Source organism: Chinchilla lanigera, unplaced genomic scaffold (genome assembly GCF_000276665.1).
Source record: "Chinchilla lanigera isolate Chin_1 unplaced genomic scaffold, ChiLan1.0 scaffold00082, whole genome shotgun sequence".
NCBI classification, from domain to species: Eukaryota; Metazoa; Chordata; class Mammalia; order Rodentia; family Chinchillidae; genus Chinchilla; species Chinchilla lanigera.
In genome coordinates, this window is record NW_004955483.1 from 1,335,371 (window position 1) to 1,359,649 (window position 24,279).

The 24,279-nt window shown below is 39.3% G+C and overlaps 3 protein-coding genes across 3 annotated transcripts in view; 1 reads left to right on the forward strand and 2 right to left on the reverse strand.

Moving 5' to 3' along the window:
- Positions 1–10,592, reverse strand: part of Slc17a4 (solute carrier family 17, member 4) — a 38,882-nt gene extending 28,290 nt beyond the window's left edge. Inside the window, exon 1 of the mRNA XM_013503755.1 lies at positions 10,562–10,592. Within this exon, the coding sequence (XP_013359209.1) occupies positions 10,562–10,579 (18 nt within the window). The 5' untranslated portion in view covers positions 10,580–10,592. The remainder of the gene's footprint in view (positions 1–10,561) is intronic.
- Positions 10,593–19,216: 8,624 nt separating this feature from the next.
- Positions 19,217–22,998, reverse strand: LOC102030314 (histone H2B type 1-A). The gene is made up of 2 exons (XM_005403343.2): positions 22,533–22,998; positions 19,217–20,738 (listed from the first exon to the last, which is right to left on the reverse strand). The coding sequence occupies exons 1-2, from the start codon at positions 22,910–22,912 to the stop codon at positions 20,729–20,731; spliced, it is 390 nt and encodes a 129-aa protein (XP_005403400.1). The 5' UTR covers positions 22,913–22,998; the 3' UTR covers positions 19,217–20,728.
- Positions 22,999–23,191: 193 nt separating this feature from the next.
- On the forward strand, positions 23,192–23,678 carry LOC102003136 (histone H2A type 1-A). Its single transcript, XM_005403345.2, has one exon. The coding sequence runs from the start codon at positions 23,218–23,220 to the stop codon at positions 23,611–23,613; it is 396 nt and encodes a 131-aa protein (XP_005403402.1). The 5' UTR covers positions 23,192–23,217; the 3' UTR covers positions 23,614–23,678.
- Positions 23,679–24,279: the final 601 nt, after the last annotated feature.

The following is a 24,279-nucleotide window of genomic DNA, read 5'->3' on the forward strand; positions in this document are numbered from 1 at the left end:
TAGTGGCATCGCCGAATTGCTTGGAATGGTGGAATGAAACCCTTCCTCTTGTAGTGAAAGAACTACTGCAGACAGGTGCTTAGTGGTTCATAATATGCAAGACAGCAGCACCATTTCTGATGAAAACACCAGGTTACTTCAACCCACATTAGTAGCAGTGCAATCACCCAGGCTGGCAGCCGCTTGGCAAGAGGCAATACCAGTGGTGGCACTTTGCACTACCACTCCCAGGAGGTGGGAACTGCAACATACAATGGCCCACGTCCATTGACATCCTCTCCCAGAAAGACAAACCACTGTCCCTCCGCTCAATGTTGAGGTTCCACCAATCTTTAAGAAATTAACTTCCAGTCTGACAGGTGTTGCAATGTATCTGCCAAACAAGAGTATGAAAAGAAAACCCAAAACCTCAGGCCCTCCACTGCACAATAATCCCATCTAATCAAGGGAAAAATCGAAGATAAATCCCAACTGAGCCCCATTCTACAAAATACCCGACTAATGTTCCTCAAAACTGTCAAAATCATCAAAAACAAGGAAAGTCTGAAAAATTGTCATGGTGGAGCCTATGGAGCAGTTGAAAGAGAAATGATGACTAAATATGATATCCTAGTTGGATCCTGGAAGGAAAAGAAGGTATTAGGTAAAACTAAGGAAATCTAAATGAAGGTCTTTAATTAATGATAATATATAGTTAGTTACTCATTAATTGTAACAAATACACCATACTAATGTAAAATTTGAAAAATAGGGGTAACTGGATGATGGTATATGATAACTCTCTGTGGAATCTCTATATTTTAGTAAAAATGTTCTAAAACTTAAAATATTTTTTAAAAACTCAAAGTATCATTTTCATGTCCACAAATTGGTGAATTAACTCACAAGCCCCACACTCAGAAATAAATATCTAAAATTAGTTGGGTTTAAGGCAGTTTTAATGTATAGAGTAAAGCACATTTGATTTTTTTTTTCATTTTAAGTTTTTATTAGGGCTGGGGATATAGCTCAGCGGCACAGTGCCTTGCTTGGCAAGCACAAAGTCCTGAGTTCAATTCCTGGTACCAAAAAAAAAAAGAGTTTTCATTAGTACTTGTAGACACTTTCTCTGGGTGAGTAGAGGCATACTCTACTAGAACTGAAAAAGCAACAGAAGTAATTAAATTTCTGCTTAAAGACTTGCTCCCAGGTTTGGACTGCTAAACTCTATTTCAAGTGACAATGAGCCATTGTTTATTTCTGAAATCACTACAAAGGTGAGAAAAACTTTTTGAATAAACTGGAAACTACACTTGTCATGAAGGCCACAAAGCACAGGAAAGACAGAAAAGGTGAACCATACTGTTTTTTCTACTCTTTTTTTTTAAGCACAGTTAAAATAGAGAAATTCTATTCCAACAAAAGAAAAAGAAAAAAATTCTGGTAACATACACAACTGTTATATGAATTGTCTTATTTTTCTTTTTCATTTTACATTTTAAATATATATAATAATAACATTTCTCATATGGAATTTGTGCCTGTACATGGTATATCTTGCTTCATTTTTCCCATCCCTCTCCCCTCCCTTCAGCCCCCTCTATCTCATTTACAAAAGCTTTTTCCCATTTTTTCCTTCTAGTCTTTTTTTTCCCTTGTCCTTCCTTTACCCCTCCCCCTCTCTCTTCCCCTTCTCATCTGAACATTCTTTCTATTATACATTTTGGTCCTTATTTACACTTTCAGTTTCTCACACCAGAGAAGGTTGTGTTTACACGCGTGTCTGATTTATTTCAGTTAAAGGTATGGCCTCAAGGTGCATCCATTTAGCTAAAATATCTCCAGCTTATCCTTCTTTATAGAAGGCAAAGTAAAACTCCCTCGTGTATTAAAAAAAAAAAAAAAATACACACATCTTAAAGACATTCAGTGATTGATGGCCATTTGGGCTATTTCCAAGATTTATCACAAACTATGCTGCTATAAACATGGTGTGCGTATATTGCTGTGATAAGATGCTGTTAATTCTTTTGGGAAGATACCAAGAAGGGGTATAGCTGAGTCAAAGGGAACCTCTAGTTTTAGTTTTTTTAGGAATCACCACAATGAGTTCTACAGTGGTTGCACCAGTCGATACCCCACCAACAGTGGAGAAGGTTTCCTTTTTCCCCACAGCCCCACCAGCATTTGTTATTGTTTGATTTCTTAAATATAGCCATTTTTTTCTGGAGTCAGATGAAATCTCAGCATTGCTTTAAATTTCATTTCTTGAATGAACAGTGATGTTGAACATTTTTTCATATGTTTGTTTACCATTTCTACTTCATCTGAGAAATGATGCTCATTTTTGGATTGGACTTTTAAATTTGGGAGGTCTAATTTTTTTGAGTACTTTATATATTCTAGATATTAGTCCTTTGAGGAACAGCTTGCAAAAGTTTTTTTCCCACTCTGTGGGTAGTCTCTTTGCTCTGTTAATGATTTCTTTTGTTGTGCAAATCTTTTTAATAAGATTATATCCCACTTGTTGATTCTTTGGGATAGTTCCTATGTAATTGGGATTTTGTTTATAAAGTCTTTGCTTACACCAATATCTTCAAGAGTTCTACCTATTCTGTCTTCCAGCAGATTTAGTGTTTTTGTTTTAATATTTAGATCTCTGATCCATTTTAATTTTAGTTTAGTATATAATGAAAGATACGGGTCTAGTTTTAATTTTCAGCATGTGGAAAGCCAGTTTTTCCAGCACCATTTATTAAAGAGGCTATCTTTCTTCCAGTGAATGTATTTAGCTCCTTTGTCAAAGATAAGGTGGCTGAGTATGTCTGAAGTTGTTTCTGCATTCTCTAATCTGTCCAATTGATACTCAGGTCTGCTTTTTTGGTTGGGGGATTTTGAGGTATTTTTTTTGCCAGTACCATGCTATATTTATTAGAGGAGCTTTGTAGTATAATTTCAAGTCAGGGTTGTGATACCCCTTGCATTGTTTTGTTGCTTAGAATTGCTTTTGCTATTCTAGGTCTCTTCTGGTTCAAAATGAATTTTAGGAGTGGTTTCTCTAATTCTGTGAGATATACTATTGGTATTATGATTGGGGTTGCATGAAATCTGTATGACAATTTTAAAAGTATAGCCACTTTCATTATACTGATTCTATCCAAGAATAAAGGATATCTTTCTATTTTCTGTTATTCTTTTCAATCTCCTTTTTCAGAGTACTGTAGTTTTCAATGAAAGCTTTCAGTGTTTGTCCATTTAGTATGATGCTGACCATGGTTTATCATAGATGGCTTTTATTAGATTGAGATAAAGACCATCTAATCCAATTTTCTATAGGACTTTTATTATGAATGGGTGTTGGACTTCATCAACTGCTTTTTCTTCTTTTGGAGGGTTTTTTATTTTAAAAATTTAAAAAACTGACAAAACAACAATGAAGACAAAATCAAAGCAACACAAAAACAATACATGACCTCAAAACAAAATGATAGAAATTAACAATGGTTGTTACATTACCTACTGCTATCTTCAGTGAACTTGCCCAGTCCACCAGACATAAGAATGTAAGATTGATCAAACAATAAAAGACAGTAGCAAATAATGAGAAAAACAACATTGGAAATAATGCAGAGCTTCCCTACACAAGATGGTGGTAGTTCAACAATGGTTCTTATACTGTATATTGCTGTTCTCAGATCAGTCACTTGGATTACCAGATTCAACCATGGAAAATTGGTCAAGAAAAAATTGAATTTTAAGCCTTGACTCTTTCTTTCAATAAACCACAGACATCAGCAATACACTTTCCCAGCTATCTTTGTATATACGTATAAATTTTGTTTTCCATTTAAAAAAACAAAATAACAAAAACAAATACATAAAACAGTATGGAGAACAATAAAATGATACAGAATTTCAAAACATGGTGATAGGATATTAACAATGATTGTTATATTGCATAAAATCATCTTCAGAATGGTTGCACATATGACCAAATGTAGGCATGCAAAATTGATCAAACAATTACACATTAACAGTTCCTTTCAATAAACCAACTAATATTAGTGGTACAATTACCCTAGCTATCCTGTGTATACATATACATATTTTTTTCCTCTTCCTAAATCTTTTGCCTTTTCAACTGCTTTTTCTGCATCTATTGAGATGATCATATAATTTTTTCTTGGCTCTGTTAATATGTTGTATAACAACATATGTATTGATTTACATATGTTGAATCATCCCTGCATCCTTAGGATAAAGCTCATTTGGTCATCATATATAATCTTCCTGATTATTTGCTGTGTTCTCTTGCCAGTATCTCATTGAGGATTTATGTATCTGTGTTCATTATGGAGATTGCCCTCTAGTTCTCTTTTTTGGTTGGATCTTTCTCTGGTTTTGGTATCAGGGTAATACTTGCTTCCAGTTTGTGAGGGTTTCACTCCATAATCAGCCGGCTGCAAGGCAGAGTGGCGTGGCACAGAGGGCAACAGATCAAGGTGGAAGAAAACAACAAAAGCAACAAGAGCAAAAGGGGAAAGCACAAACTTCTTTTGCTCCCTTACACTGTATGCAGGCTAGCTGCCCTTGGATGGCTGTGGCACTCACACCATCTCTCTGCTCTCCTCTTGCACAGGCTCAGAATGTTTGCAAAGTGAGGACCTTGGCCCTCTGCTGAGTCACTAAGTTAAGCTTCTAAATTTCTCAAGTTGACACAGTGTATCAACCATTACCCTCACCCTCTCTCTCTTTCTCTGTCTCTCTTTCTCTCCCTCCCTCTCTCCCTCTTCTCTCTACCTTCCTCCCATCTCTACAACCTTCTCCCTGTGTCATGGAAAGATATAGCTAGAATACAACACAGTCATTTGCAAACCAGGAAGAGCACTCACCAGAAAATAAACCCTACCAATCCTTGACCTTGGAGATCCCAGCCTCCAGATTTATATAAAAATAAACTTCTGTTGTTTAAACCACTTACTCTATGGCATTTTGTCACAGCAGCCCAAGATGACTAATACAATGACTATGCAAATTGTTATAGTCTCTATAAAAAGAGAGCTTTGGCAATGTCTATTTGTATTTAAATCTCTAGATAACTTTGACCTACTATTGAGCATGCTAGGGTTTGCCTGAAGCTGCATTTGTACAGTTGAGTTTAAGTTTGTGCAAGGATTGTCACTGTTCATAAACAGAGAAAATATAACAAGATATAGCATTTATATAGCATTCAAGATGGCTCTGCTTAAGTATTTTATAAACTCATTGAATCCTCCAAACAACCATCTGAGACCAGAACTATTATTACCCACATATCAGAAAACAAAATAGTGCAACTATTTAAAAACATTTGCCAGGAACTATTGTATAGCTTGTGAAACAGTTGGGGTTAGATGTTCAAACCACTTTTCCTGAACATCCTGTGGAACTGTATCTCTCAGGGTAGCAACAGCTAACTCGAGTGACTCTGAGGAATGGGAGTAGGTTGGGCCCAGAGGCACCACTTGGAGGAAATTCCTCAAGGAAAAGGGATCAAATCTGTGCTATTGGAAATATGAAGTCATGTGGGAATCTGTGTCAAGGTCTCCCTACTCTGGAGTGGAAAATACAATGAGTAATTCTCAAAACATTACTCTGCATGGCTCTCCGCTCCCCCTTTTGGGCAACTCTTCCATTCCATCACCCTCAGTGGCCGTATTTAAAGAGTCTGAGCAGAGTGAGCAGATTTCTCAGCCTGGTGCTGACAACAGAAAAAGTCAGGGCCCGAGCAATATTTTAGTCCTTGGTCAGTCACAGCCTCCTTTATCTGGGTTATATGTCACTTGAAACCTTAACCAGTTTCTAATATATTTGATTACCTGTGCCAACAGTAATACCTACTACTCATCTTGAGAAAAGTTGCTTTTAATTTCCTCACTCACAAATTACTCTTTAAGATTATGTGTATTTTTTGTAGTGCTTTGTGAAAAATAGCCAATAGTAAATAAGCATTTTAAATTAACTTTGCCCAGACTTTTACCAAAACTAATAAGATCTAGGGAAACTACCTACATATTTCTTAAATATTCTAAATGTTTCACTAATGCAAATTGGGGTCTACTGTTCTCCTAAACTCAAATTACACTTTATTGACCCCATCCTAATCCTGAAACCAGCAGCAAAAATAACAAAGTTTAACATTTTGTTTTTAAATTTATGGTAATACCATATACTATGTCTGGAATTAACTTCTGTCTTGGTTAAGAAGTGTGAAGTTATACTGTGGTAATGAATGAAAAGCTTCATTAGGGGCATACAGCCTAGTTTTATTTTCTGCTTCCATTTGCAGAAATCCTCTTTGATCTCTTTTTTCAGAGTACTGTAGTTTTCACTGAATAGGTCTTTTACTTCTTTTGTTAGTGCTCGCTTCGGCAGCACATATATATATATTACTTCTTTTGTTAGATTGATTCCTAAATATTTAAATTTCTTGAATGCTATTGTGAAAGGTATGGTTTCCTTAATTTCTGTCGCAGTCTGTTTGTTGTTTGTGTATAGGGATGCTATTAATTTCTGAGTGTTGACTTTGCATCCAGCTACACTACTGAATTTGTTAATTAATTCAAGGAGGCTTCTGGTGGAATTTTTGGGGTCTTCCATATACAGTATCAGGTCATCTGCAAATAGTGAGAATTTCACTTCTTCCTTTCCTATCCTTATTCCTTTTATTTCTCTCTCTTGTCTAATTGCTCTGGCTGATGCTTCCAGAACTATGTTGAATAGGAGATTTTCATGGCACAGGTCTAACACAAGCCAGCAGCAGCTGTGTTCCCTATCATCCTCATGGGGGGATCAGGCAGATACGCAGCCTCAATCTGAAACATCGCCCTCTCCAAGTCAGAGGAAAGTGGGAATACTTATGGCTGGAAATTACACGTATTGTTTCTGCTCAAATTGCACTTATCAAGCAAGTCACATGACCCACATGTGCATTAGTGTGGCCAGAGTACAAGCCTTCCTCTAAGGAAAACTGGAAATATCTGTGAAAAATAATATAGTCTATCGCATATGTGCAAAAGGAAAGGAGAAGAATGCCCCCTCTCTAGTTTTGTTGAATGATTATACCAGTTTTGAGCTGCCTGTAAGTTGGGAGAAATACAATTCTATTTGTTTAAACTATTCCTTATAGTTCAAGAATCCAGCAGTGTGTGATGCAATTGTGAACTCATTTTTATTGAGTTTTGTTTTCAAGGACTCCATTTTTCCTTATGTCTTATTTGCCGCCTCTTCCCTTTCCCCAGTTCTGCCTGGTCTTTACAAATAGTTTATTGGTGTTCTTTTCTGGTTCTATCTTCTTAATTTCTATAATGTCTTATTCTCTTTTGTTATCTGGAGTTCTGGGGAAGGTTATGTGATCCAGTGGTGTTCTCCTGACTCTTCCAGGGTTAGTGTATAAATCTGACTGTGAGCTTAGCTTTAAGGAGCTTTACTTCTGGGAAACTTGCCAGTGATTGAGGGATTATTTCCCTAGGGAGATATTATATTTGCTTCTCTTAAATAACACCAGTTTGAGACCACTTTGTGTATGTGGCATAGCTTGGGTCTTTCTACATTATGGAAATAGTATAAATTTTAATCTGAAACTAAACTATGCACCAGGCACTCATTAATTTTATTGGAAGAATTTTTAACCACTTAGATTAGAGGAGAGAGTGAAAAGCTTTCTTGTTACCCTGAACCAGTGCATGGATTTTTTTTTTCCTAGTTTACCTGTCTTGGCAGTTTCCTAGCATTAAGTGGTAGTGATGAGAAAGACACATTCTCCTGTGAAAACTTTAATTTTTTGTGAATAATGGAGCTGAGAGTTTTAGGCAGTCTCAATTAGACTGGCAAACATAACCAGTAATTTTCATGCTCCTGGCGTTGTGCACATGAGGCTCAGTGTTTGGACTGACTGGTGTAGCACTGACTTAGGTCTGGTGTGCGGCAGAGGATGGCTTTCTGTAACACACATGTTAGGGCATTGCTTCCAATTCTGCTGTGTAGGATGGCCTTTGAAGTAGGCTTATTTAATGAATGTTGAATCTTGAGCAACATTAAAAAGCGAGAAGAGAACAGCAAAGAAGAGGTGAGGGTGATTAGGTATTTCACCTCCCTGACAAGGTGATGGCTGAATGGCAGCAGTGCTCCCTGGATGTGACCTCAGAGCACCAGCCACACCCTATAATCCATTTTATGACCTCTTGGTTTAAAACTTAACCTTTTACCTGCTCTATGACAGTGATCCCACACCTGTTAAGATTTTAGCTGAGCCATCTGGCACTCAAACTTTATGTGAAGGGGGCACTAGAGAGAAACCATGAGAGGAAACATGTTTTTGCCTCTGCACCTTGGAGTGGTCCCTAGAGGTGGGAGGTGGTTCAGCAAGACCCGAGGCCTCCCCAGCTTGCAGGTCCAACTCTCCACAGTGGGCCTGGCTTGGCTTTTGCAGAGCTGGTGCTCAGTCAGCAGCACGAGTAGCCCACAGCTTGCTGGCCCCATCCTCCCTGGAGGCTGGTAGGAAAGTTCCTCCAGCAGATACCCCTGGGACCAGCCCCTGCACCCCACAGAGGCTGATGTCCAGCAAGTCTGCAGGGGCAGAGCCACAGAGATGGCTCTCTGTGCATGAGTCACAGGAAAGTCCCCATGGGTGCCCAGCTCCCCTCAGGGGCTGGGGCTCAGTCCCTGGCTCTACTTCAGTGCAAGGGGCAGGGGCTCCTCCTCTCTATTCCTTTTTTCCTCAGCATTATCTTTTCTGCTCAGTAGCCAACATCTATAAACTGTTCAAGTTAATAATTTTTAACTTTTCCTGTTCAAATAGATGCGTAGATGAATCAACTGATACAAGTATAGGCATCCTGCATATCCTGCATACCGGCGGCATTGCTTTACAAAGGTGTGCTGCTTCAAATTTGGACCACAGTTGATCTTTGTGTGCTAATTATTCAATATACTGTCTGAAGTTATCAAATATTTATCATCGGGAGAGGCCTCTCTGAACAAGTTTGAGCATATTATCTTCATTATGTTTTTTCATACAGTTGTACTTCCTATATAAGTAGAAATGAAAAGTATTTTTGTTTAATGTATCTGTTCAGTTTTCTCTCCAAATTTCTAGAATTTTTCTGTTTCTTTCTGAGAAAAAAGTTTTTAATGAGCACTTATGCACACACACACACACACACACTTCCCTTTTACTCTCCTCACTATCCTGGGAGTGGTACTTACATTTCACCATCTAATGTATTAGGCTTTACATTGATATATATTTGATCCACATATTCTTTGTTATTAAACATTTTTCATGTAAAACAAGTAATAAAAATATATACATGCCCTTTTAGCAAGTTTTAAATTTAACACACCTTTTGAACCTTTTAACAGAGTATCATAAATCCTGTATTTTAGATTTTCCAATATCAGTATATCCTAGGTAGTGTAGTCAGCTGGCGCAGCTAGAGATGGGTTGGGTTGAACTACAGAAATTATATCTCAAAATTCTGGAGCCTAGGAGTTCAAGACCAAGAACCAGCAGATTGGTGCTTGGTGAAAAGCCACTTCCAGTTTGCAGGCAGCTGTCTTCTCTGTGGTTTCTTCCTTTGGGAACAACTGTGGGAGCATGCTGTACTGTCTGCTGTTGAGGGGCAGTAATTGTGATCACAGGCCTACCCTCCTTGTGACTTAGTTACTGCCCCAAGGTTCTCACATATAAATTCCATCACATGGGTAGTTAAGACCTCAATACCTGAACTGGAAGGAGACACAAACATTCCATCCAAAAACCACTAGGTTTCTGGAAGGATATCTGTGGACAGAAGATACTTGAAGAATCTGTGCAGCCTTGGAGGTGTGATGTTATTTGCTTGAACTAAAAGCTACAATTTTATAGATCTCCTTCTATTCCTTTGAATCCAAACAGCATTTAAGTCTTGCTCTTCTATCATTGAAATAGGAGCCTTAATATGAGACTTTTCCCAGCATCAACTCTGAACCAGATGCTTATTCTCCTTTCTTGAGAGCAGTGTCATCACAGTGCTAGAACAATTGCACTTTACTCCTTCACCCTTGCATAGCTGCATGAATGTCCTAACCAAGAAGGGTAATAACATTCTCCAGAAACATGCTGGCTCCATTGTGCTTACCTTCACTGTGCTTACCTTCAACAGTGCTTAAGTAGATCCACTTAGATACCAGCATCCACTACAGCCATAAGCATCCTGTGATCATCTTTGGTGGTATTTCTGGTGAATTGCTTTGAAAGGTCTTTGTCATTAGAATCAAAGGTGGTGCTCCCCTGTAATCCCAGCACTCAGCAGGCTGAGGCAGAAGGATCACTGCAAGTTGGGGGTCAGCCTGGGCTATACAGTGAGTTCAAGGCCAGCCTGGACTACACAATGAGACCCTGTCTCAAAAAAAAATGTTCTTTTAAAATACCTTGATAAGGGGCTGGGGATTTAGCTCAGCGGCAAAAGCGCCTGCCTGGCAAGCCCAAGGTCGTGAGTTCGGTTCCCGGTACCAGAGAACAACCAAAAACCAAAAATAAATAAATAAATAAATAAAATACCTTGATAAAGCTGGGCATAGTGGTGCACACCTGTAATCCCAACACTCAGGAGGCTGAGGCAGGAGGATCGTTGCAAGTTTGAGGCCAGCCTGGGCTACAAAGGGAGCTCAAGCCCAGCGTGAGCTGCATAGCGAGACCCTGTCTCAAAGACACAAAAAATAAAAAAATTAAAAATAACAATCATAAAATACCTTGGTAATAAATCTCTTTTTATTGAAAGTCTATTCCTGGTGAATCACTTAATTTTTATGTTGACTCTGTTTCCTACTTTGTGACTGAAAGATGCTACATTACCAACTATAACTTAATCTCCAAAGTGACAAATCACATTGTAACCAAAACTTCTGCCATATTGTATTCCACTGGCCATGCAACTCAATCCTGATATAATGTGAGAGGTTTACAAAATTCTGGGGGAAGGGTATGGAATGGTATGCCATTGTATAAGTTAGCTGCCACAGAAGATGTACTATTAAGCCGTCCAAAAGGATAGACTTGGGGCTGGGGATTTAGCTCAGTGGCACAGCACCCACCTGGCAAGTGCAAGGTCGTGAGTTCGATTCCCGGTACTGAAAGAAAAACAAACAAACAAGCAAAAAAAACAAATCAACAAAAGGATGGAATTGATCACTGTTCAATCTAGGCTTAGGAATTTTTTTTTTCTAATATCATATTCCACGATAAGACATAAGAACTTTTGGGGAGCAGGTTCCTGATTCTAATGACACTATTTCACCAAAGAACTTAGGGTGCTTGGTTTTATTGGGGGGATATATCCAATAATTTTCAGGATTTACCCAGTTATTTCCCATTTACTATAGTTTTTAACTTTAAAGAATCTATAGCTAACATCTTTAGTGGATATTTAGTAACTGTCTTTATGAATATAATGCTTTATCAGTATCAACTGACTTAGTGAACCACTTCTACATATGCTTTTGAATTGGGATCATGCCTTCAGGATAGCATCATTATTCCCTTCAGGATAGCAGCCCTAGGAGGCAGTCCTCTGGAAGTTGAGCTGCAAGTAATTGGCTTAAAGATCATCAAAAACCAAAGATTTTTTTTCAAGCAATGAAGTTACCAACATCTGTGATTAACTATGGTTTCCTTATCTAGATGCTGCTGGTTGTGAATCATACTATTACTTTGACAAGACATGAGGCATTTTACCAAATTCTTTGCAAATGTAATAAACACTCAAGTTCTCCAAATTGGTTACAGTTAATTCTATATATTGTTAAGAACTGCAAAATCTGTTCACATGAGTGAACTTCTCTGTCTTCGCTCAATTCAAGCATGTGAATTTATTTCCAAGTATGCCTTTAAAAGACTTCTAAAGCAATTTTCTATAGTAATACTTTCTCTAGAAAACCTCTAAGAATTTATTATCTGAATTTATAGACCAAATACAGTCAAATACGTGTTTCAAAGAAAGGAGGAACTTTAAATAGACAATAACAAAGGTCCTGACACTGTTCCCATAGTTTTGGTCCCTCAACCTTTTAGCTGTGCATTACTACACATAAACCAGAGTACGGTGAGTATTGGGTCCGTTCCTGCTGGAAAGAAGCCAGGGAATTTGTTTTTAGCCACATGTTTATTACCCCACAAGTCTGAGATAAAAGGACCTGAAATCTGAGAAAACACCTCCTGGAGAATCTGTAATGAAATGATGGAACGCGTTTTCCCTCCTCTCTGTTTTCTTTACTGCAGGGAAGACTTGTTCTTCCCACGACCTCTCCTTTCACCATGCAGGAAACGAGCTGCGATTGGAGACCACAGACTGAGCAAAGTTTAAAGTATCCCTTTGATTCTGTCTTCTTTTGAAGTCCAAGGAAATAAATGGAAATATAGCTTGTCAAATGAGAAGGGAAATAAGAGTTGACGAGAACAGGGTTGGGGGAAAGATATAAAGGGAGACCATGAAAAGAATGAGTCTTCCCTGAAGGGGAAGGGGACAAAAGAGAACTAAGATGTGTTGTGTACATGTCCAAACTCCCCACGACAAACGTAGTCATTATGTACGGCAAACATGTATGGATAAAAAAATAAATAAATAATTTTTTTTAAATTAACTGTCTCTGGGCCAGGATATAGCTCAGTGGCACAGTGTGTGCCTGGCAAGTGCAAGGTCCTGAGTTTGATTCCCAGGAACAACCCCCCACCAAAAAGTGTCTCTCATTTGGTGCCTCTCTGAAATGTGTAGTTCATACGTAATGATGTGTAAGTAAATGTTTAACAGTTGACTTTCACAGAAAAATAACACCCACAAAACACACATACGCATACGTTTTTTAATAAAAATTCAGGACACCACTTGAATGTAAATTTTTCTGTTAAATATTGCTTTATACGATTTCAAAACTAAATTTAAGGCTACAATGTTTCCTTGGTTTTCAACTTAGACCTGTAGTTTGAAGATAATTGATAAAACCAACTATTATAATAATTTTATTGCCAACCGTGTCACAAAGTCAGACTGCTAGTAACAAAGTAGTTACTGTTTCATTATAGAAGTCATATACGTATTGACTGAGTACGAAACTAACCAATGTTGGTTCTTTTCTTTTTAAAACATTTCACCATGTGAAAGGGAAGGAAACGGCTCAAAAGGAAAGAACAACTGAGATGAGGGAAAAGAGAAAAGAAAGAAAGAAGAGAAAAAATGTATATAGTATATATAGGATAGCTAAGATAGTTGTACTACTGATTTCTATTGCTTTATTGAAAGGAACAGTTAATATTTCATTGTTTGATCACTCTTACATGCCTATATTTGTTTATCTGAGTAACCATTTGACGATATCAATATGTAATACAGCAACCGTTGTTAATTTCCCATCACCTTGTCTGAAATTCTGTATTGCTTGTATAGTTTTCCTGTTACTTTGTAAATGTATGCGTGTTTGTTAATATGTTTAGTTCTTTTATCTTTAAAATTTAAAAAAATTTCACCAAGTAAAATAAATCTGAACTTTGCTCAGATGTCAATTCCATGCACAACTTCTTTGTTGAGTCAGATACTGTCACAGTTTTTGAAGACAGAAATACAATTTCCCTATTATTTTGGACTATTCACCATGTAGTAGCTACAGATAGGTCACACTTTTAGGTTTAATCTGCACTGTTAACATTTTATCCAAGATTTTCTGAAGTTCAGACAATCAACAAGACAATAAAAATCTCCTACTTTAAAGTGTTGACTTCCATGGTATAATGGGTCCTCCAGGCTGATTTGTTACCACCGCTGCATGCAGAATAGCACACCAGCAAGCAGAGGGAATTCATAGGATATCCTGAAGAGCACCGATCAGAAACAGTAAAATGCTGGCAAACAATGAGAAAGCGATGACTGTTTTCACTGTTGGAGATTTAATTTACTTAATTCTACTTCTACACAATTCAATTTTTTTTTTAAATGGTGGTATTCAATAAACAGTCGCAAAATTCCTGAAATTTTAGCAACTGGCTCATCTAAGGAGGTTTGCACTCACCAGAACCAGTTCCAGAACACAGCTGACTGTAGAAGATGAGGATACAGTAATTCTATGCTCTAGGTGGAGTAAACGGGATAGGCATGTTTCTGCAAACTCCACCACCTCCTCCTGCAGTCCGTACACATTGATGCCACCTTTTTCTCACGTACTCACACAGCTATTTCACTCCTACACACAGAACCCTTCGGTGTCTGCCCTTTGGATTAGCAGTTCCAGTCTCCTCTGCATGCCACCCAAAGGCTGTGTGAACTAACGTACCCAGTCATATCTTGCTCCGCACGCCCATACTCTCTGGTCATATGAGATTAATCTTGATTGCTCAGAGAAACCATCCCTGGGCACAGCTTGGCTTTGATGACTGTCTTCTCTCTCCCTGAGGAGTCTTGCCCTTTCCCTGTATGACATTTGGTGACACCTTCCTCTAGACTTGGTTTAAACATTCCTCTTCCGGGAGAACTTTCTCACACGCCTTTCCCCCCAGTCAGAACCAGGCTTTCAACCCAGTAGCTCTCAGGAAGTGTCATACATATAGATGTTATAGCAACAGCTTTGTATTAGCACTTATGATTTCCTAAATTTATGTTTGCTTCTTTTATTCAGATTTTAGTCCATAAACTTCTCACAAAATTATCGAACATGCCACTAATTTACCGTTGCTAAGAGCAAAGCCTGTGAAGTATTTGTGCTTAGTAACCCCTGTTTAATGAGTGGGTGGATGGATTTTAAGGCTTTAATATATTAGCATTCCAAGAATAAACTGTGTACTTTCACAGTGTATTTTCCTTAATAAAATGCTTTATTCAATTTTACATTCTGCTTAGGAATTTTGCACTTACTCTCCATCTGACATTATCTTCAAGTTGTCTTGTGTTACCTTTGTCTAGTTTTGATTCATGGTAATTCCCGTGAACTTCCTGTAGTAGTTCTATTACACCCCTCCTACTACTCCTTCAGCTTCCTCCAACAGCTAGTTTTGCCTTTTCCAGAATGTCATATTGTTGGACTCACATAATATATACTGTAGTCTGTTCAGACTCACTTGTTTTACTCAGCAATGTGTATTTAAGCTTCCCTCATGCCTTTTTGTTTCTTAGTGCTTTGTTTTTTAAATCTCTGCATAATACTCCATTTGTATGGATGAAGCATGATTTATTTATTCATTCCCCTACTGAAAAACATCTTGATTACTCCTAATTTGGGCAATTATGCATAAAGCTGCTATAAACATTTACATACAGGTTTTGTGTGGATATATGTATTCAGCTCATTTGCATAAATACCTAAGAGCAAAATTGCTAGAAGATGTAGTAACAGTGTTTAGCATTATAGGAAACTGTCAAACTGCCTTCCAAAGTGGCTGCATGATTCAGTATTCACACCAGCAGGGAATGAGTTCTTCTCACATCCTCACCAGCACTTGGTGGTGTCTGTGTTTTGGAGTTTAGGTGTTCAAATAAATGTGAAGTGATATTTCACTGTGGTTTTGATTTGCATTTCTACATGATACATATAACATCTTTCAATGGGTGTGTGTGTGTGTATGTGTGTGTGTGTGTGTGTGTGTGTGTATCTTTTAATGAAATGTCCCTTTACAGCTTTTGTCCATTTTAATAGAATATTTTAATGTTTACATTTGAACATTCTGCATGTATGCTAGATATTTGCCCCATGTCAGTTGTATCTCAACTGTCTGAAGTTCAAAATCAAGGTGTTATCAGAATTAGTTCCTTCTAACTACCCTGAGGAAGACTTTGACCTGAACCTCTAGCTTAGTTCTGATAGATGCCAGGAATCTTTTGCATTCCTTGGCTTATAGCTACGTCACTCAAATTCCTCCATTCATCTTACTATTGCCTTCCCTTCTGTGTGTCTTCTGTGTCATATAAGGACACTTATCACTGGTTTTATGATGGGCCCTTAAGATTATACAAGACCTGGAATTACCCCACCAAGAATTTAGATACCTACCTGATCCAATTAGAACCTGAATGGTTATGATCAAGGGAATTGGAAGACAGGTGTTAGAAACGAAACTTCTTAGCTGTGTATTGTGGCACTTGCCTGTAATCCCAGAACCTGGGAGGCTAAGGTAGGAGGATCGTTGTGAGTTCGAGACCAGCCTGGGCTACAAGTTGAGTTCAAGGCCAGCCTGAACTGCATAGAAAGACCCTGTCTCAAAAAGACAGAAAAAAAGAAAAGAAAAGAAATGAAACTTCTTAAGAAATGTAGAACTTATATTTCTCTTGGCATCAGGGAGCAAGGAGACTCACTCAGAAAATCTCTAATTTTGCGATCATATTTTCTAAGGGGGAAATTTTCAATGATCTAATGATATTGGCATATTTCAGTAGAAAGCAGCAAGCTTAGCTTTTACTCCCAGCATTACGTTATTTGGATGTCATCATATTACTGTGGATTAATTCCAGTGAGTTTAGTTGGACCGTATAGGTGGAAAAGACCACAGGATGTTAACTTTATTTCTACACAGTAGGAATTGCAGGCAAATCTAGTTAAACATGGTCTAGATTAGACGCCTCAGGCTTTCAGAAGAATCATGGGACAACAGAAGAAACTGAGCAACACATCTGCCATCTCAGGGCTCTCCTGCAGATTCTTAGCTCCCAAGGAAAGGTTTGGATGGATGTCTCCATAAAGGGAATCAGGGAGTTCTGATGATCTGTAAATTTTCCCAAAGGATCAGCCATACCCTCTTGTTTGGCTCTGAATTTGTTTTTGTTTTATTATATTGGAAGAAATAAAAAAACACCATTCCTTAGCTTCATTTCATGCTCTTCCTTATTCTCCACTTGTCCCTGTGGATCACCCTGATAAAGAATGAGGCCATCTAACGTCTCCTAAAGGAGTACAGGAGGAAGGAGCAGGATTAAAGGCCAACACATTCAATTGATCCTGGTGCTGGGTGGGGTTTCAGTTGTGACAAGTTGAAAGTCAGGACTGATTTGTCAGACAGATGTGCTTATAAATCAAAGAAATGAATTGAAATAGAACAAGTAAAAAGTGAGGTGGCATTAAAGGTACTCTTGCAATAAAGCTTAGAACAGAAAGAAAGCTGTTGGGACAGGAAGAGCCCTCAGACAGTGGAGCCTGAGACATGGAGCCATCCCCTAGCCCTTCTATTTCAGCAGCCACAAAACTTCTAATTTCTGACTTCAATTTCATTTTCATTTACTTCAAGAGCTAGAGATTCAGTGACTGGCAGCTCAGGACTATTTTTCTCAAGTCTTTGAATTGCCCAGCACCCCTGTAACATGTCCCTTCAATCTCTAGGTCTGAAAATACCAGGGAAGATTTTACTGGCTTAGCTTGGAGAGCATTCCTAGGCTTTGAGCCACTGAGCACCCAACAAGTATAGTTGCTTTACTGGTAACCCTGCATGCTGAGTGCCCTGCCCTGGAGAAAAACAGAACAGAACAATCAACAGAACAGAACAGAACAACACATATTTTGCCTCATATTCAGTGGTAGAATCACTTTTCAGAACAATCTCAGAACAGAACAACCTCAGAATCCTTCCACACTGGTATATTGTTTTTGAACATGTGCTTTAGCCATTGGTTGTCTATGTGTATTTGAGCATGATGTAATAATATAGAAAAAGGGTTTTCTTAATTTGTTTGTTTTAGCAAAAATAAAACTTTTAAAACCTCTTAACTCTGCTGCATAGCTTGTGCATGTTAATTGTTGGTGGAGTTCCCACATTGGATGTTTCCAGTGCATTTCTCAGAGGAGCAAGGCAGCTCCCTCCTTTGGTGTTTTGCCCAACAGACCATGTTAGAGCAAGATTGGTCCTTTAATCCATCCGCTCTTCATTCACTCACTTTAGAGAATAATCAGATACACATTTCCCTATCAGGGCTTTAAACTAAGCCTTGTTTGCCCTTGCTTATTCTTACTTTCATTCATCTTTAATTGCCTTTTCTCCACAGTCCAATTTCAGAATACTGCTTTTCAAAATTTATAAATGAAAATCAGCCAACACTCACCAATAAAGTTCCACTTTATTTAACTTATTGTCTTCTCATCTAATACAATTTGTATAAAGTTAGAAAGATAAACACCAACACTTTTAAGCAACTGCAATTATTACATTCAATCTGACTCACTGAAACTTGAGAACAGCTCCTTCTCAGAAAGTGTGGATTGCTCTGAGAAGAGAGATGATTTCCAATATCATTTCACAGTTAGCTGTGGCGCATTCCTCTGAAGGGATTGCTTGCATCTGACTTTATTACTCTTCTGTAGTGCTTCAAAAAAATAAATATTTTTATTTAATACCTATAATAATATTAAATATTAGTGGTGGGGGAAAGTCCACTAAAAATACTACTAGTACTCCACTAAGAAAAAAAAATTACCCAAGTAAATATATCATCAAGTGTCTTCTTAAACATCTACTCAGTTTAACATGAGATTAATTTTTCTTCTAACTTTTGTGAAGTGAATTAAGTTTGCACTTTACTTAAAATTCAAGCAATCTTGTATTGTTAGATGGATCCTAGCTTGCCACTGTTACCTTTTCTAAAACTTTTATTAATTTTGTTATGCTGGGGATCCAACCACAGGCCTTGTGCATGCTGGCCAGGCGCTGTAATACTGAGCTGCATCCCCACTCCATCCTCGCTAACCTTTCAGTGGGCTTTCCAGGATTGGTTGTTTACATTTAAAGGAAGGTTTGTAGAGTCTTATTCATAATTCAGACTGTTTCACACTTAATAGCATGTTTTCTTCATTTGGGTTTTATCGTATTTCTACAAAATATGAATGAGGTTCATTAGCTATTGATTTATCCATTCTCTAAAGGTCTAAGAGGAAACACTCATGGAGACCTGAAGCTCGAGTGTTAGGTCACTGATGACTCCAACATTTTTCTCCATACTTCTTAGTCCTCACTGCTTCATAGGTTTATTTCCAGTTATTTATATTACTGTTTCAGAGACTGTTACATTTCATCAATAGTTTCAAATATATTAACATAGATTTTTTTTTTTTTTTTTTTTTTTTTTTTTTTTTTTTTTTTGTCTTTTTTGAGACAGGGTCTCGCTATGCAGTTCAACCTGGCCTTGAACTCACTTTGTAGCCCAGGCTTATCTCGAACTTGAACTCACAATGATCCTCCTGTCTCAGTCTTCCCAGTGCTGAGTTTACAGGTGTGGGACACCACGCCCAGCTCAACATACATTCTTTAAAACTATGCCTTTATACTTTTCAAACAATTCCTAAATTTATTTTCCATCCCTAAGTTTCCAAGAGGTTTAATAATTTCCAACAAACAGTTCTCATGTGTATTCAATTCTTGGGGATAATTTTGAGGACATAAGCATTGTTAAGAAGGTAATTTTTAACTGCAAATTTTAAACAGATTCTTGCAAGCTTGATACAAATGTGAAGACTCCTTTGTTTTGCAGTGTTTGAAGAATTTGGGCACTTTTGATTTTGGATAGAAATTTTATATTTGCTGCTTTGTTGTTCTCAGGTACTTCTGTAGGTGTTTACTAACAAGGAGTGCTAAAAATCAACAAATATTTTGCCTCATATTCAGTGGTAGAATCAACTTTCAGTAGTAGAACCAGTATTTTCAGTGGTAGAATGCAGTGTCTGAAACTCCTGAGTAGGTAGTGATAGAAAGCTCAAGTTTTGGTATGTTGTATTAGCCCTATCATTTATCACTTTTCATGACATCAGGTTTTTCAGGCATTTTCTAAGTGTTTCATGTAATCTATCAAAGATTTGCATCTTGGTTTGTTAACAAGGCATGCTTTATAGACTTTAAGGAGTGCAAACCTCTTAGAGACTTTAGAAGTACCTTGCTGAAAGATACTCGAGAAAGCTTGCAGCAAAATGGAGATTTGTGTGGTTCTTAATAATGTCCTGTAAGCATTAGAGTTTACAAGTCATTTTTCTTTATTTCTAATTCAACCACTTAATCTAACTCTACCCTCACTTTAATTAGGGATAGATGGCTAGATGTGCTAGGGGTACCCTCTACCCAAAGAAGTCCCAACATGGGATTTCATATCTTCATTCTCAGGGGGTCACAACCACCCCCTGACATGTGCTCAATTCCTAAGGATGCTGGCGTCTCCACCGCCAGGATTCAGCTAGCAGGGCTGTTTCATTACCCCTAACTGGGTTCTGACACAGTTCCACCCAGGATCCTAAATTCCCGTGTCAGCATTACTGAGTACTGAAATGAAAGCCTCTGTAAACAGAAGGGCAAGTTCTGGATCCTGCTCCTTTGAGAAAGCTGCAGTCAGTTAAACTTGTGCTGGGGAATCACTCTGTAATCCTTCAGTAAATGCAGCTCTCTTCCCCCTCCAAGCAGCTCCAGCCGCTCGATGGTCTGAGTAACATGCGAAGAGTTCAGCGCTGGTGTTGGCGGTGGCGACAGCCAGTATCGGGCCAGCAGCGCATCCTGGATCCAAAGCCTTGAATACGCTGCACCCCAACACGGGCTTGTAATGGTTTGGACAACTGCTTCAAGAAAGATGACATGGGATGGCTGAGTCTGCCAGCCGCGTCTCCGACTAGATATGATGCCAAGATCCTAGGTACTGAGAGGCCCTTGCGGAGTTGGAGGTGGACTCAGCGGGCGGTTGGGAACCAAGGAGATGAGCGCTTAGCCCACGCCCTTCCACGCTGAAACAGCTCAGAAGATTCTGTTGTAAGAAAAAAATTACCGTTACGGCGGTTTCCTGGCCTATTTACAGCCTTGGTGCAGATTGTGGCTCATCTGATTACATAGCCATCCATCCAATCAGAAAACCTTACAGGTTTCACCTCATTTATATACAAGCTGGTATCCAATCACATACTGATTTTTTTTAAAAAAAAAATCATTTGCATACCGTCCTATAACTACCACACCTCCATTTTTCTATTTTGAAGAGAATAAAAAATAATTTAAAAAATTAGAAATGATACAGAATTTCAAAATACAAGATGATAGGAATTCAACAGTGCTTGCTATATAGCATATTGTTGTCTTCAAAGTAGTTGTGCAGATTACCAGATATAAGCATGTAAAATTGGTCAAAAAAAATTAAGCATGAACTGTTCCTTTCAATAAACCAATAGACCTCCCCTTGAGTCAACACAGTTTGAACATTTTGAATGTTCTTTTGCAATACCAGGCTTACACAAAACTGCACCAAAAAGGCTTCTAGAAGGTGGTCATTAAGAGCAGAAGAAAGAGGTGTGAGTAAGCACAGGACAGGCCACCAAGAGGGATGTTCACATCTAGGTACGGCAGCAAGTGTAACCCAATTCCAAATCTCTTCCAAGGCCTTGAGCTTTGTGAGTCCTTTTGTCTTTGATACCTTTGAATGCAACTCTGGGAGCGCCAGACAGCCACGTGGCTGCTCCTGCCAGGGAACCTGGCCACACACGTGCTGTCTGAGGGCACTCAGACCGTCTCCAAATACACCAGCAGTGAATAAGACTTTCCTGGCGAAGATCGCAAGCTTTGTTGTTTAAGAGTGAGAAGCTCGAGGTTTGTCAAGTGTGTTTATTCTACTTTAAGCCATTTTCTTTTTCTGTTGTTTGTTTTGTTTTTTGTCTTTTTGAAACAGGGTCTCACTACACAGTTCAGGCTGAACTTGCGCTCACTTTGTCGAAGCCATTTTCTTTTACAATTGATTATGAAGCAAGCAGAATAGATAACTACACTGGTTCAGTAGTGTATGGATTTGCTAACTGTCACACTTTTAGTGAAAACTCATCTCCAGTGAAGCACTTCAGAGAGCCCTTGGTGTAATCCTAGCTCTGAATGGGTGTTTTCTATTGATGAACGCTGTGGAGAGCCGAGTTTCACCATTTCCAGGTCATCTCTTGCTAAGTCAAACCCTTCATTGGGTAACTGAGTCAAAGGGGCAGACAGCTGTAGACCTGGGAAGGCCTTAGAGAAGTCTGACCCAGGAGCATTAAGGCTAATTTTCTCCCTATTTATATTGACTGGTGTATGGAGGGGATAAAGTTCCCCATGGTTCAGGCTACCTGGGATTTCAGTCGCAGAGCTCAGGGTACCATCTGTACATTTCTCCAGGCTCTCGACAGTTGTTTTCAGAACAGGTTGGAATTGAAGTGTGAAAACCCTATCTTTTTGTTTTTGGAACCCAACAAGTTGGCTAACCAATCAACAGACTAAATTTATGGTTGTGCTCTAGATGTGAGCCAGGGTCTCTCACACTCTAGGCAAGCACTGTACCAGAGCTACATCCTCAGCCCTGAGCATTCTCAGTGTTAGGATCATACTGTTGGAGACACACTGGATTAATCTCCTAACGAGAAGCCTGCACGCACTGGGGAAATTAATCAACATGAGCAAATTGCTATTGAAATTAAAGACCTGTCTGGTTTATCAAGTAACAAGCATACAGTCTCTTCCTTCAGAAAGCGTAAGTGGCTCTTAAAAGAGCCTTTGTTTTGGAGGTAAGGTCAGGTAGACGTCTCACTTGGAGCTGGTGTACTTGGTGACGGCCTTGGTGCCCTCGGACACGGCGTGCTTGGCCAGCTCCCCGGGCAACAGCAGCCGCACGGCCGTCTGGATCTCCCGTGACGAGATGGTCGAGCGCTTGTTGTAGTGCGCCAGGCGCGACGCCTCGCTGGATACACGTTCAAATACGTCAGAGACAAAGGAATTCATGATGCTCATAGCCTTGGAGGAGATGCCCGTGTCTGGATGAACCTGCTTTAGCACCTTGTAGATATAAATGGAATAGCTTTCTTTTCGGGATTTCTTGCGCTTCTTCCCTTCCTTCTTCTGAGTCTTAATGACAGCCTTCTTGAATCCCTTCTTGGAAATTGTGGCAACTTTTGAAGTTAACTCCGGCATTGCTAAGTGAACAGCTCTACAACATTCAACTCCAGGTTGTGAAGAAAGGCAAAGCCAACTCAACAAAAGCCGTTAGGAGCTGGCAAGAGCGGTATTTATAGGTGTGGCATTCAAATGAGTATGGCTACCCACCATCTGATTGGATAACGGAAATGACCAGTATGTAAATGAGGTGATTCCAGTAAGGTTTTTCTGATTGGCTAAACCGTCATCCAGCTGGCAAATCACAGCCTGCCATCAGACTATAAATAAGCCCCTTAACGGTTGTTTGAGCTCACATCTTCCTTTTCGTCGTCTGTAGAGGAATGTCTGGACGCGCAAAGCAGGGTGGCAAGGCCCGTGCTAAGGCCAGGTCTCGCTCTTCCAGAGCTGGCTTACAGTTTCCTGTGGGTCGTATATACCGCCTGCTCCGACAGGGCAACTATGCGGAGCGCATCGGCGCTGGAGCCCCGGTGTACCTGGCGGCAGTGCTCGAGTACCTGACGGCCGAGATCCTGGAGCTGGCGGGCAACGCTTCCCGCGACAACAAGAAGACGCGCATCATCCCGCGCCACCTGCAGCTGGCCATCCGCAACGATGAGGAGCTCAACAAGCTGTTGGGTGGAGTGACGATCGCACAAGGTGGCGTGCTGCCCAACATCCAGGCCGTGCTGCTGCCCAAGAAGACCGAGAGCCACCACCACAAGTCTCAGTGCAAGTGATCCCTGCGAGTCACCAAAGCAGGAAGAAAGACCACACAAAAGGCCCTTTTCAGGGCCACCCACTATTTACAGAAAGAAGGCTGTGCACAGGCTACAAAGGCTAATAGTTGTGTAAACCTGCAGAAGTAGATAGCTAAAATTCATTTTAGTTTTTAAGAACTTGTGTCTAGAAACCAGTTATTGGTCCCTAAGTCTCAGGTGTTGTGAAAAGTCTCCATACACTTGTGGACTTAGGACTCCTGCCAGTGTAGACCTGCTTTAGAATTTTTTTGGTTTGGGGTGTGCTGGAGATTGAACTTAGCCTTTGTGCTGAGGTATGGTTCATCCCCAGCGACAACACTGCAAAACTGCTGTTACCCAACTTGGAATCATGCTGGGATCAGGATGTCTCCACCCCTAGCTGACTGCTGTCATAGTGGAAACATACCAAGCCCTTACTGGCTACAATGCCACTTTTAGTTCACATTTTTGAGTGTTTGGGAGAAAACAGCTTAAATTACTGCAGCATTGATAACCTGTGGTTTTGGAGGCAGTGTGAAAGTAATCCTATCTTAGTTTACTTCACTGAATTAAACAGTAACACATTGATGGGATCACAAGAATACATCACCCCGAAGCTTTTAACTCAGCTCGGGCAATCCTATGGCAGTTTGGCAAGGCTCATGG

Excerpts from the sequence above, each read along its gene's own strand:
- LOC102030314 (XM_005403343.2), bottom strand. The coding sequence starts at position 22,912 with ATGCCGGAGTTAACTTCAAAAGTTGCCACAATTTCCAAGAAGGGATTC.
- LOC102003136 (XM_005403345.2), top strand. The coding sequence starts at position 23,218 with ATGTCTGGACGCGCAAAGCAGGGTGGCAAGGCCCGTGCTAAGGCCAGG.